The sequence below is a fragment of the Ixodes scapularis genome, unplaced genomic scaffold (genome assembly GCF_016920785.2).
Source record: "Ixodes scapularis isolate PalLabHiFi unplaced genomic scaffold, ASM1692078v2 PGA_scaffold2__306_contigs__length_199485367, whole genome shotgun sequence".
In the NCBI taxonomy this organism is placed as follows: Eukaryota; Metazoa; Arthropoda; class Arachnida; order Ixodida; family Ixodidae; genus Ixodes; species Ixodes scapularis.
Genome location: NW_024609857.1, coordinates 165122202 through 165136353, shown reverse-complemented (window position 1 = coordinate 165136353; position 14152 = coordinate 165122202). Strand labels below are relative to the sequence as shown.

The window sequence follows — 14152 nt, the reverse complement described above, 5'->3', positions numbered from 1 at the left end:
AGTCAAGTAGCCACAGAGTAGTTAATTTACTCTCGCTGACAAACTATTTAACAGAATCAACTTGTAAGGCACTTATACCTTGTCTGTCTTCTAGCTACCATTACTTAGAGAAATGACCAAATCGTGCCACATAAGACGACAGCGCACTTTTACACAGCAAAGCACCTTTTGTTTTCGTAGCCTTCGGCGACTGCATCTGACTCTCCGCGGCCACCGAGCCACAAGCGAGGTCGGAGCGAGTGTGCATCGACAGGGCGTTGTCACGTGCCTCGGTCAGACATTCCAGGGGCCCTGATCTGGACACTCGGCGAAAAAGTCTGCAAGAAATCTGGCGGCTGTGATTGAACGGTCCCAAGGTCAAGTGCGACGTTGACCGATAACGGCCGCAGGATTTCTCGTCGTCTCTTTCTCCAAGTGTCCAGGTTAAAGGGGTTATGACACGAAAATTGAACGAATAGATTATTCTTGAAATGCTCATAGTCTGCCTAGTATATACACCAAGGTACGCGAATTTTAGAGCTCTGGTAACTGCAACATTCAATTTACGAATTTTTATCATTTCCCTCTGGCGACCTGGCAACACTGCCCAAGTTAGTCACACCATGGTGTCCTTAAACCACGTGACCATGAACACTCTCTCATTCTAGGCGCCCCCATGATCGCCGAAGCTCTACTCGTTGCAGTACAATCAAAACCGCTCACGCAACTCGGTAACCCGAAAGCTATTCTCACTCTCGCTCCCGGCCCGTCGACCTTCCACCCTGCATGCGCCTGCGAGATATTTCCGGACGACTGTGATTACGGCGAGTTCGTCCGTAACTCGTCGTTGCTGAAGCTGGTCGCCAGCGGGTCGCAGTCAAAAAGGAACAGCTTCCAACACCTCTTGATAGCAATCACTCTCATCGCTGCTGCAATCGATGTCGAACACTTCGACAAGGCGAGCGATGCAGTAGACGTAATCGTCACGGACCGCATGCTCGAAACGTGGAAGGTAAACGAGGAAGCTGAGGCTCGATGCGCCAAGAGAGCCAAGTCTGTGAGTGCGTGCAAGGAGACACCGCGCTGGAGGCTGGCTGCGTAGCCAGCCTCCAGCTTTGCCCGGATCTGCCCCTCCCAGGGGCCCGCATATAAATTGATTTATCCACGAAACTATCGCGCCATTTTCAACACAAATTCAGCAGGATTATAGGAACATACAATGGGTCCTAGCAGTATAATTATCTCATATTTTATTTTTGGCGTGTCATAACCCCTTTAAGGCCCTAGTTGGCTCGCCGGGGCCTTAGCTTATGTCGTTTGTCAATTCATGCCGAAACAGTTCCCAAACGTGGATTTGCGAGACTGCCTTACCTCAAACAAAACACTAAAAAAAAAACTCTTTCTTTATTTATTTATTATTATTATTTTTTTTTTTTTTAACGTTTTTTGGGTTTTTCTTACTTACCTTAACCTCTCTTTAGGGGCCAAACCTACGCCAGAAAGACGTCCGCCGACCCCGGCGCACCAAGCTCCCGCACAGCCATCGGCGGCGGCACGCCGAGCTCCAAATCCACCGGCACCGGAGCCTTCGGCATCAAAGGGACCCGGCAGGAGGCGAAAGTCTACCTCTCCCAGGAAGGTAAGTGGCCCTTTCCTCGCAGCCTTTGCGTGGGTGCCGCCATCTTGCAAAATACGGCCACTAAAGCCGCTCAACTAGATATGCCAAGAGTAGGAGGAAAAGGACCCACGCATCCCGGCCACTTCGGTATGGCGGGGCGGCGCAGACGCGGACGTCGGAGGTACCGGAGGAAGGTGCCGACAAGCCCGTGTAGCCGGCAGCTCCTTAATGTACGCGGAGAAGCGGCAGAACGTCGCCGGTGAGGTCGAAGCTGCCCTCTTTTCAAACCTGCCATGCAAAAAAAAAAAAGTCAGCGTTGTTTATGCCATGAAAACAAAGTCGACCAGAGCTCCAACGACCTCCAGTCGCTGCAGAAAAAAGCGCACGGCTAACCCTCCGTCTGCTTTCTCTCCCCTCTTCTTTGCCGCCGTCTTTATCGTCCCTTTTCTCGGGACCGGCAAAGTCGGCGCTCACGATTTTTCGTGCTCTGCTCCCATCTTTACCCACCCGGTTGCATGGGTGCCGCCATCTTGAAACTGTGCGACGCGGGCGCCGAAGCCGCCGAAGGAGCGTCGCTCATGAGTAGCGACGTTTCCCCGGCTGTCTCGCGGGCACCATTAATGGTACCCGGCAACAGCGGGTGTAATGGTTACAATGGAGAGATGCAACTTCCTGCGATTTTTGTACGGTGTGTGGGGCACCGTGCAATCAAACGCGTCGTTGCGTAGGTGTAAATGAGCGCCATTTGAAAGTATTTAGTGCGTGGATTGTAAACAGGTTAGAAGATATATATTTCAGGCGTCTGGGACCAAATCGTAAAAGAAAGAAATGGGGCGCTTTCCAATTCACAACTCAGCCCTTAAAGGAATAACTGAAGTTAACTAATTGGTCTTAATCGACCGAATAATTGGGCAGATCGAGAAAAATGTGGCAACTATGTTAAGACGCTTGCTAACGACGTACAGTTGGTTTTACTTCCCTGGAGGACTCCGTTTGCTTTTTTTAAAGTTTGGTGCAAGTAATCTGGGACGCCCTGTAGACATTGTCTCGATGTTCTCTAAAAAGCATTAAATGTAAGGGTTTTTAAGAATCCCCTCTCCCCAAAGAAGTTAATTTTATTACGGTATCTCGGAACTGTTTTCAGCCACGGCCTGCCACGGACCATAAATACTGCTCAAACAAACGAGAAATCGCATAATTTTAAGAAATTGTAGCAGACAGGTAACTTGTAGTTGTCGATTGCGTGCACGAACTTCGCATTTACTCCCACCGCCCTGATGGGAGTAAAACAGTTCACCAATCGGCGCATTTACCGCGTCACAAGAAAAATGGTCCCTCGATTTCCACCCGATGGCATCACAGAAGGGCGGTGTCTTAGACGCGGTGTGTTCATTGCCACTTAAAGACCACTTTCGGTGCGCGGGCAAGGCTTGCTCCGCTTTTGGCGGGGCTTTCTTGCAGAGATGTAGCGCACGACAACATTCATGCCGTCGAGGCGCAAGACTTGTGGAGAGTTCCTCCCGGCAGTGTCAGTGCAAAGCAGTATGCAATGCATTCTGTGTTAAGTCTACCTATGGCACAACAATGCAAGAAGAGCTTTTTTTTTGTTTATTGGTATTGATTTGCCTAACTGCAGAAATCGCTAGAGTTCTTTTTTTTTGAAGGTGCGAAATGCTTTTCAACGGAGCTCCACCAATTGCAAGATTTCGCCCATCCGTCTGCCCATCGGTGCATTTCCCGCCAGGTTTAGCGGTAAAATTAATAAATGTATAGCTTCTTTCCGAGAAAACCATTAAGTGTCTTCTAAGCAAATTTAGATGACCGCTCCTGAAATACCGCATTTCATGGAGCGTAAGACTTTAGAAGAAAAAAAGTCGCCATCAGCTTTCTTTTTAAAAATGGCGGTTGACACTTTAGCCCGGTGGAGGTCAATCGGCAGGAGCTAATCAGCGCGGTTGCCACTCCTCTTCTGCCCAGGGCAATCAAAGGTCGAAGCATCGCACCCCACCCTGGCTGAAGAACATCCGTCACCTCCAGAGGACTACGCGGCTCCTCATTCCGCGGCTGTCGTTTGCGCGGGTGGTGAGGGAAATACTGCAGGGTTTGGCCCCCAGTCGCTCCGACTGCTACTACATGCAGGGGCTCGCCTTGCAGGCGCTACAGGTGGGCCTGCCTCGTCTTTCGGTCGCTGTCGTGGCGCCCCGTCGGCAACGACCCGCGTCGTCTCTCCGTCGACGTTGGCCCACATACCGTAAAGTCCTGAGAGATAGTCGACCTAAAATAGTTAGAAAATTGGGTGAAATTGAGGGGTGGGCTAACTTTTGGTGTGCAGTCGAGGCAAGTTGAAAAAATGCTATTTTTTTATTGTGCGTCCCTGGCAAAGTTATTATCGCGGCAAGGGGCAATGAAGCAAAGATGACTGTACTTTCCAATCAGCAGTGTTCGCTTACATCTCGCCATAGCTAACTAGACGCATTTACGCCACGGTCATCATTGATCCGAAACTATGATTACTATCAGTGGGCTATCTTTCGGTGTTTCAAATGAAATAGCACTTCGAGCCAGAAATAGGAATGGGTTACTCTTCTCGGGTGGGGCATGTCTTCGGATTTTACGGTAGTCCTTTTTTTCGTCAGTACATGCCTATTCAGTCGTAGGCCAGGTAGGCCTGTGACTGAATCGATTTACGTGGCCTATTTGGTCAGTACCACTGCTAGCCTTGGGTCTTCGGCATACGCCGCTTGGTGAAACACGACCGCACGCCGGTAGGATGCTTGTCCAGATCGAAACGGGCAAGAGTGGGGAGGATCGCAAGAACCAGGAACCTTGGGTCTTGCTGTGTGAGCTTGCGCTCTCACTCTCCGAGCCGCAGTGCACTAACAGACCCAACCGCCGGTCCTCCATTACATGAAAGAGCGGTGTCTTCCCTTTAAAGAGGCGGTGCAACGATTTTCTAACTTTGGCCAATTATTTGTGGGAATTAGTCGAGGCCACCCATAATACGAGGAGCGGGAACCCTTTCTTTCTTGCGTGCGCTAGTTTTTAATCTACAGAGAGATTGAACAAGTAGAAGTGTTTCGAGTGAGGTTCGGTGTCGTCTTTGGGACCAGCAGCCTTCCCTGCACGTTGGTCAACTTTTCAAGGTCACGCTTGCCATCGTCGAAGGTTGCGGCGAGGGATCGAGGGGGGACGGCTTGCCGCAGGGAAAGACGTTAAAGGTACCGAAGGAGAGGAAACGGTTTCCCTTATTTCTGGTAGATGGATAGATAGCGCCGCAAAAACCCGCGTACCGCAAAAAAGGTCACAGCATAGTTCCGATGACAACCACACAAAACTGCAAATTAAAAAAAATATGGTTTTGTTTTTTGCAATTGCAGTAGAATATCGGTGATATGAATCTCGAGGGATTGCAGGAAATATATGTGTCGTCCAATATTTATACTAACAAAAAACAAGTCGCATAACTACGTTAAAGCAAAGGGGCGGCTATACGTGCAATTTATTGGTCACACCCCCATCTAAGGAAGTCGGTACTGTTCTTCCGAGTCTTCTTTTTTTCGATGTCACCCAAACGGCACTTTTAGAACACGAAAGAACGAGCGTACCTGTTGTCGCTGACGTTGGTCTCGGCCTCACTATGCGGCGCAGCACATTGAGTGCATGCAGTGTTTCAGCAGTCGTCGGTTGCTGTTTGTTATTAGTTTACGTCGCCGTCATTATCTCCGCTACTTGACCGTCCTTGCGGTGCCGTCACTTCGTCAGCAATTGCCTCGACAAGCGAGGCTGTCATCTGCAGTAATGAAATCAAAGGCCGATTTCTCAGCCAAAGCAGGTCTCAGTCCTCAATTCTCAAGTTTTCCTCTGGTTCCGGAGGAGCAGCCACTGTAGGATTTGCGAATTCACACTTGCAAAAGCCGTTAGATAAGCGTTGATTCCATGATCAACGTCACTTCTGTATGTCATTTCTCACGTTCACTTGAGTCAGTCAGAGTTACTGAAACCCATTTATCGCATGACAATAAATATAAAGCAGCAACCCTGGAGTAAGCGAACGCGAGTTACTCCAGCGAGCCAAATTCTCATCACGCGACAACACAGAGCAGCGCTGGACGTGGGTATGTTTTCGAGATTTGGAACGCACCTACGGTTATCGAGATTGCATGGTGCGTATGTAGAAAGAACGGCGAGAGAAATGACTCAAAAAGCCTGCTACAGTTGTAGGAGCCAAGTGATGGCACCCCACAGGATGTGTAAATGTTGATGATCGTTCACATGATCCACCGCGGCCGAGAAAGCATTCGGAGACTATCCCGAAACGTAATAGATAAGTCTTAACGAACTTCGGCCGGGAATTTCGAAAAATTTGTATCGTACCGAAATTCGGACGAACCGTCGTCGTATCATCGAGATTCTACCGTATGCAGCAAATTTGCAGCATTTTGAACGAAGGTGGCACATTTTCTCCTCTTGTGTCAATAGAAACAATATAAAAAATGCGGGCCGTAAATTTTTCGACATTAAAATTGTGAGACTGTCCCGGTTCTAACGTGTCGACTCGATTCGTCGGCGTTTAACGGGCGTCACCTCTTTTCCAGGAGGCGTCGGAGGTCTTCGTGATGAATTTCCTGTCTGCGAGTTACCAGTGTTCCCTCCACGCCAAGAGAAAGACCCTGATGAAGCAAGACATGATTTTCCTCCAGAACCTCCTCAAGGCCTTCGGCGCCTCCCTCGCCACATCCTTCTGAAGCCGCCCACTTCCTTCAGACGCCGACGGTGCTCTGTACATAGCTTCATTTCTCCGACATTGTAGATAGTTTGCTTTTCATCGTTGCATTTCCAACACTTTGTTCGCCCCCAAGCTGACAGTGCGGTGGAAGCTTGTCGCCGCACTGTCGGCTCGGGGACGAATGTGCGGTCGCGGGCCCAAGAGGCAGGAAAGCGCCGCCTCGCAGGTTCGATCGCATTTCAGTTTTTTGCGTCCGCGGCCATGTGCGGACGAATACATTCACTCGTCGACAATCTCACTCTCTTCCTCCTATCTTTTTAGTGTTTTAACTGTCAACTCGTGCTTTTTGCTTTTCGACGACAAAGTTGCGTTTGCGATGTTACCGGACATGCGACCCGCGTTCGCCAACGCGTAATGTTCCTTTGCGGAGGACGAGCGTTCGGAAGCGTCGCCTCGCAGGTTCGATCGCGTTCCGGTTTGTTGCGTCCGCGGTTGTGTGTGGATGAAGTCGTTCACTCATCGATATTCTCACTCTCTTCCTCGCGCCTTTTTAGTGTTTTAACTGTCAACTCGTGCTTTTTGTTTTTCGACGACAATGTTGCGTTTGCGTTTTTACCGGACACGCAACCCGCATTCGGAAGCATGCGACCTGCTCCGACCTGCGGACTGGTGTCATATTCTCAATCGTAAACAACCCTCAAGCTCTATCGACAACATTTTTTTCAATGGTACTGAACTTACCGGATATTCTTTAGCAAATGCCTTTAACGAGCATTTTATCAATATTGCAAGTAATGATGAGACTCTACATTCTTCTGCTTTTAGCGACAAAAGAAACAATGACTCCATATTTTTAGAGCCGGTGGTCGAACCAGAAGTAAATTCCATAATTTTACAATTAAACAATAGTGGAAGCTGTGACGCGGATGGTATTCAGATAAGACCCGTCAAGTACGTTGTTCGCTTGATAGCGCCGGCGTTATTTCATGTTTTTAATTTCTCTTTATCCACGAGCGTATTTCCAAAGAAAATGCAGATAGCTAAGGTGTTAGTATTGCATAAAAAAGGAAGCGTAAACGAAATGGGGAATTATCGGCCTGTTTCTATACTCCCAGTTTTCTCTAAAGCTCTCGAAAAAATACTTTATACTCGAATTATGACGTTTTCAAACAAATATAACTTAATAAATACCTCACGGTTTGGATTTATGAAAAATAGGTCTACCGAGGCTGCCTTATTATCTATAAACAAATTTATTCTCCAAAACTTCGAGAAAAAAAAAACTGGTTCTCGGTGTGTTTGTCGACTTCTCAAAGGCGTTTGACTGCCTTAATCATAAAATACTTCTAGCAAAATTGGACACTTACGGTTTCCGAGGGCATGCCTTGCAGCTAATAAAGTCATACCTGGAGTATTGATTGCAATACGTTTACTTTGGTGTACTGCAAGGTAGTATACTGGGTCCCTTTCTCTTTAACATATACATAAATGACATAATCAACAAAGATTCAGAAGCGAAATTTGTAAATTATGCTGACGACACAAGTATATTTTTCTCTGCAGAAAATACCGACTTATTAATTGATAAGGCAAACCGAATGCTTTCCGGGTTGAATTTGTGGAGTACATATAATGCACTTCAAATAAACACAGAAAAATCAAAAGCAGTGCTCTTTCGCCCTAAAAATGAAATAATCAACATTATGAGAGATCTTAGTTTAGACTCAGCCGAGATTGAGATTGTAAATTCCTTTAAAATTCTAGGCGTCATTTTTTCGGATATGTCATGGGATGAACATGTTAACTACATTATTACAAAGCTGTCTAGAACTGTCGGCATGTTAAACCGCCATTGTTATACCTTACCGATACACGTCAAGTTACTAGTTTATAATTCCTTGTTCTACTCGCACTTAAATTATTGTAATTTAGTTTGGGGTACCACCACTTCAACGAATCTTGAAAGGGTTCATTTGTTACAACAAAATAAAGCAATAAGAGCTATAGCCGATGTCCCATTTCAATCGCATACATCCGACCTATTCAAAAAGTTCCGCATTATCAATGTGCACATTTTGTATTCTTACAGGCTCAGTACAAGCCTTAAGATAGAGCTAATTAGGAACACAAGCTTCCTACACTCCGCGACAACTTTTCTTGGCAATGCAGTGGAAGGTACAGGCCCGCGTCCCCTCTCCCATTTTGAGTGTACGCAGGCTCTCCTCCTCTCCCCGGAAATGGGAGAGGAGGAGAGCCTGCATACACTCAAAATGGGAGAGGGGACGCGGGACGTACCTTCCACTGCATTGCCAAGAAAAGTTGTCGCCGAGTATAGTAACCCTTGGCCGCCTCTCCAAAAATATTATTCATCCTACTCGTGGCGCTGAATGTTGGGGGGTGGTCACGCCAAGAACAAATTATGGCACTTAAATGCTGAGGTACAATATTCCTAATTTACTAAATCTTCATGAATCGAAAAACTTGGACTGGAATAAAATGTCAATAGGGGAAATCCGTTTATTATATATTATGGGTAGTCATGATAATTAGTTAAAATCACTGTTTTCGTATTTTATTTGATTATATTGCTTTATCTGTCATGGTGAATTTTTACGTATTGCATCCTCTGTGTGTGTGTGTTTTTTTCTCCTCTCTTTTTCTGTTTTTCCTGTTGTGTTCCTTCGCCGTGCACTGTAAATAGTCAAGGGCTCGTCAAGCTGTGTATGCAGCTTTTTCCCTTGGTCGCCGCCATCGAGTGTGATGGAAATAAAATATATTATTATTATTATTTGTCCGTTTTCGTATTGCGCCTAAAGTTCAAGCACTTTTGCCTTTTTTTTTTTTTTCTTGCGTCTTTCAGCATATCACTTTTAATGTTTGTTTGTTTTTATTTTCAATAAAGTTTGTCATTTTAGAGATTAGGGCTAAGGTGTTTGAATCGGCATCCCGATTTCGAACGGAGGTCACGGTATCAAGAAAGGGAGGGGTTTTAGGCCTTGTCATTTGGTGAACTGCTTTCATGAGACAGTAGGTTGCGTGCAAGCACTGTGATCGAGCAATTTGACACCAGATGAGACATGTTTGCGTAGTATTTTGAGACTTTTTTTTTTGTGTATCTGAAGAACACTCGGCACGTTTCTGCTTTAGTTCAAGGGTCATGATGCAAAATCTTGAAAATTTTTAAGTTAGTCGCAATATGAAATCATTCCAAGCGGCTTAGTGCTCACCCTTTAAGGGTTTCAAGTAATTTAAAAATGACTCTTTTTGTTTTCAGTTGAATTGGATAATGATCAGGAAGTTTGACGTCTGATAGCAGTGAACTGAATGCCTAAGTATACTAGGATTCTGTGTTTTTTAATAAACCCAGAAAAACGTCCACCCATAAAATTTTTGTCAATTTGGATTTATTCACTAAACTATACTATTTCAATCACCCAATGCAAAAAATATAAAAAAGAATGTAATATACAACTATAAGTTTGGTAGTTGTTGAAGGTCAATAGTCCTAAAAAAAGTGGCCAGATCTCTACGTGGTGAATGATGTTGATTGGGGCGAAGCTCTGGTGGTGCTGATGATACTGATTTTATTGTTCATAGGTACTGCTGATGGTGCTGATATTTTTTTTATTGCTCATAGGTAGTGCCGAGCTCCGGGTAGCGTTTCGACTTCATTATTGCTGCTTTATGGTCAGTGACATGCAGAGCCAGTGGCTCTAGCGGATCAGCTTGGATCTGCTGGAAGCTTTGGGAACGCATCTCCAACGTTTCAGTCAACGGTCCACGTCAGAAAGAGAATGTGTGGTATGGATCGTGGTTATATATGCAGTTGAGCATTCGACCGTAGCACCCTCTCCTGTACAGACGTTGAGCGGCTACATGCAACGTTGGAGTGTAGCATAGTGGTTAAGACGTCTGCCTCTTAAGCAAGCGGTCCCGAGTTGGAACCCCGTGCGGGCGTACGTTTTTTTTCTTAAAGTAGGCCGATCCCGGAGGCAGTGCGATCGATGTGAGCACGGACGCCGGACAAGGCTAGACCCTAAGGAGCTTCGCCCCTAAAATGTCATCCCAGTTTCCTTGCAAATCTCGGGTCATTCACAATCAATGTCTTACCGTTTAACTCATCAGCATTCAATCAGGGCAAGTCATTGCACTTCTGAGTCGGGATAAAAAACACTTCAGGTTTCTAGTCTGGACCGTATTATTTGTACTTGGAGTTGGAGTTGGATTTGTACTATTATTTTGTAACTGAAAGCTATGGGCCTCGCTTTCATTGTCCACGAGGGCAATGAAAGCGAGGTAGCTAGAGGAATTCCCCCTGAATGGATGGATGGGTGTAAATGGCTGTACCCTTTGTAACAAGTCGTAGCTTGCGCCACCTAACCTAATAGCCACGTCCCACTAGAGCGACAAAACAGCAACAAACGACAGCGACACTTGACAACGAGAGACAGCCTGTTTGTCAGAGTCCGCCGTCCCAACTGGCGGACACGACGCAGAACATGGGGACAAGGAAGCTTGTTTCCTAGTGGCACTGGAGTTGTCAACGAAACACTTTTCGTGCTTTGCTCTTTGAGCGTAAAACGTGGAGATAAACACGGTGAAAGTGGAGACGATTGCTCTATTTCTTGATTAAAGCTTCATCTAGTCTTCATTTGCCATTGGCAACTTTCCGCAAACAGTCATGACAATCAACATTAAACATTTTTCGAACTTAGAATTCTCAAATCGTTCCTTTTTTTTGGGTCGTTCGAGGAATTCTAGGTGAGCACCACGAAATTTTATGCCGATTTTGAGGATGTTTGTAACTTCATATCCAAGGCGTCTTATGGGGAATAATACGGCATCCCGATTATCGCAAAACGTGATGACAAGTTTCCCGTCTTCCGGAGTGGCTTGCCAAAACGTCATGTCCTACTTCGTGGCGAGCGGTCTTACATTGGTCAGTCCTCGAACCTCAGTGTATCCATCCTGATGCAGTGGCTTAGACCTCAGTGTTTCGAAGCACCACCTTGCACACCAGGTTTTCGCGAGCAAAACCAGTCGCAGCAAATTCTCTTTCGCAGAAAATTAGGTATACACCTGCTATGAATTCCTACCGTTGGTATGTTTAATTTTTCGGTCCCAATTGTGCATAATGTGTGATGCACTTTTCAGCGAGCAATTTTACATTTGTAAACAATTCTTAGTAAAAATTGGATAGAACCAATTAATCAATTGCCTGAATTTGCCGCGATGGGACAAACTTCTTTGCCGCGTATTCCATGCGGGAGGAGCTAATGCGTCAGCAACTGATGCATTGAGCTTGTTGATACCGACGTTTTTATCCAAGTTTGACTCGACAGTTGCTGAAGAGCATTTGCTCGTCAGCAACTGTCGAGTCACACTTGGATAGAAGCGTCGGTAGTGGCGAGCTCAGTGTAGCTAAATTAAGTGTGCGGCGCTTTGGAACACAATGTTGCATGCCTGCACAGCCAAGACAGCACGACATTTACTTTGGTGAACGCAGAACCTTTTTCTGCGGCAGCCTCTAAAGATCCGGAGAAAAAAAGAAAGGAATCGGAGAGGTGGTGAACAGCCCTGATGCACGCCGCCCAAGCTGTAATGTGAAGCTCCAAACTTGTTTTTGAACATTTTAGTTTTTTGTTTTTTTTAATATAAAAGGCAACTTTGAGCCACAGTTATTTTTTAAAAACATCACTCACAAAAACGTTGTGCTTGTTTTTTGTAACCCTTTGCGGTCATGGGTCGGCCTGACATCGAAGAAAAGCGTTTCCGGTTAGGAGTCGGGCGTCGCCTGACATGCGTTCCCGCTTCCTTTTAAACATGCTCCTTCGCTCTTTTTGCTGGATTGGTGGCACCATCTCTTGGAAAACACTTCAATCACATCACTTTTGAAAGGGTTTGAGTTTCTTCTCATGGAGGACAGGATTTGTCATAAAAAAAAAAAAAAGAAAAAATACATGTTCTACGTCACGTTTTTTTTGCGCAACGGAGGAGTGCGCAAGTTTCAACTTCGCTGGCACGACGGTTATAGCCACATTCCAGCCACGCTCGTTTAATGTAACTCTCTGCGTGATGTAACTGAAAGTGACGACGATTTCAGTGAAGAAGACTATATCCCTCCATCAGATGATGGAAAGGCAATGTCTTTGACTTGAGTGAAAGTAGTGATGTATATGAAACGACTGCGCAAGACAGCGGCCGCGGAGCCGCTCCGGCACAAACATTGTTCGGGAGTTTGTACATAAACAATCTCCCGGACTTTCCTGTTCTTATGTTCAGTGCGAGACGTTACCTTTGTACGTCCAAATAATTTTACTTTTTCGGGGCCCATGCGTCTAAAATAGTTCCTGACCAGAAAGGGCAACTCCGGTTTATACTTTCGATTTTGGGATTATGACTGTTTTTAGTGCCGTCAGCATCCCTGAATTGCAAGGTGTAATTTTTTTCTCGTTATTGTGCGTAGTTTTAAAGATATCAACCCTTTAAAGTTTTGTTTTGGGCGCGGCCAACAAAACCGAAACTAGCCGCTCGAGGCCCCGGCAACACTGGAAATCAGCCACTATGTGAATGTGACGTCAGGATCGTTCTCGTTCAACGAGTACGCAGGCCGAGCAGCACCTACCTCTGTTGCGCTAGCCGTCTAAAGATAGGAGGTAAGCTGATTTTGTTTTAATTCTGTATATGTGGTAGTTATCCAGCATATGTAGCAAGAGTTAGTGCGTATACCCAAAAGATAGCGACTGTTATAAAAGCCGACAAAAAACGTCAACGCACGCCGATTGCGATACTTTTATACGGCGTCAAATGAACGTAACGTAAGCGTTCATTTGACGCCGTGTCTTGATCTCCGTTGCACGAAAACTCGGTAATATTAACGATAGTCCTGTCCGTGCTCAACAGAGCAAGGCAGGGTATGAACGCGACTTTGTAAGCCGGTTGAACACTCACGCAGAGCATGATGCCGATTAATGTTTCGTTTGCGTAGCTGCACGTTAGCTGAGGCTCACTTCGGCCGACGAAACCTTGATCGCCGAGCGCGGCCGATACATTTTATAGGAAGTTCGTTACGAAGGGCAGAACAAACGTATTGGCGTATAAAAGTATCGCAACCGGCATGTGGTGACGACGTTTTTTGTCGGCTTTTATAACAGTAGCTGCCTTTGCACCGCCAAGCGAAAGGCTCGATCGCGTTGCATCGCTTCGAGCAGCGCTGATGTGTACAGTCACCTGCGTTTTCTTCAACGACCTTGTAAAAACTTTTTCAATACCGGCGTAAAATAAAAGCAATCGTGCTCGCCATCGTCTGCTTCCAGTTTATTCGGGACTGTCTGGCACAGGAGAGGAAGCGGAAATTGCGTAGAAGCAGGTTTGGAGCCGCGGGTTATTTTGCCGTTCAGTAGGCGCTCCGATGACTCCGACTCGAGTCACTCCGTTCGGAGGCAAGGGAGGCGCTACTGAACGCGCCCATTGGAGCACGCATGTGAGTCGAGTGGTGGCCTGACAGGCGAATTCCTCGCCGGGTAAATCTAACGAGCCTCATGTTGGTATACCTATTGTGGTACCTACTGTATCAAAAGCATGAGCGGCAACGTATGAGCGGCAACCACAGCTGCTACCATAGAGATCACATGTAACAATAATTTTTGGCTAGATGGCGCAAGCTACCCCCCTTACATAACGCACAGCAATTACTGGTGATTACCATCGATTTATGCGGCTTCTATGACGTCATTAGAGCGCAAGTACAGTAGCGCAAGAATGCGACAATCGAAGAACAGTGTTGCCAGATTGGGCTATATATAGCCAAATTGGGCTACGCGTTTCTT

General features: G+C 46.2%; 1 protein-coding gene across 1 annotated transcript; it reads left to right on the top strand.

The window, feature by feature from the left end:
- Positions 1-1474: 1474 nt before the first annotated feature.
- Positions 1475-8475, top strand: LOC120846315 (histone H3-like centromeric protein A; the record flags this gene model as incomplete). The annotated part of the gene is made up of 3 exons (XM_040218044.2): positions 1475-1618; positions 3575-3760; positions 6193-8475. Coding segments are annotated over 3 exons (480 nt in total), but the record flags the coding sequence as incomplete, so codon positions are not given.
- Between the last annotated feature and the right edge of the window lie 5677 nt (positions 8476-14152).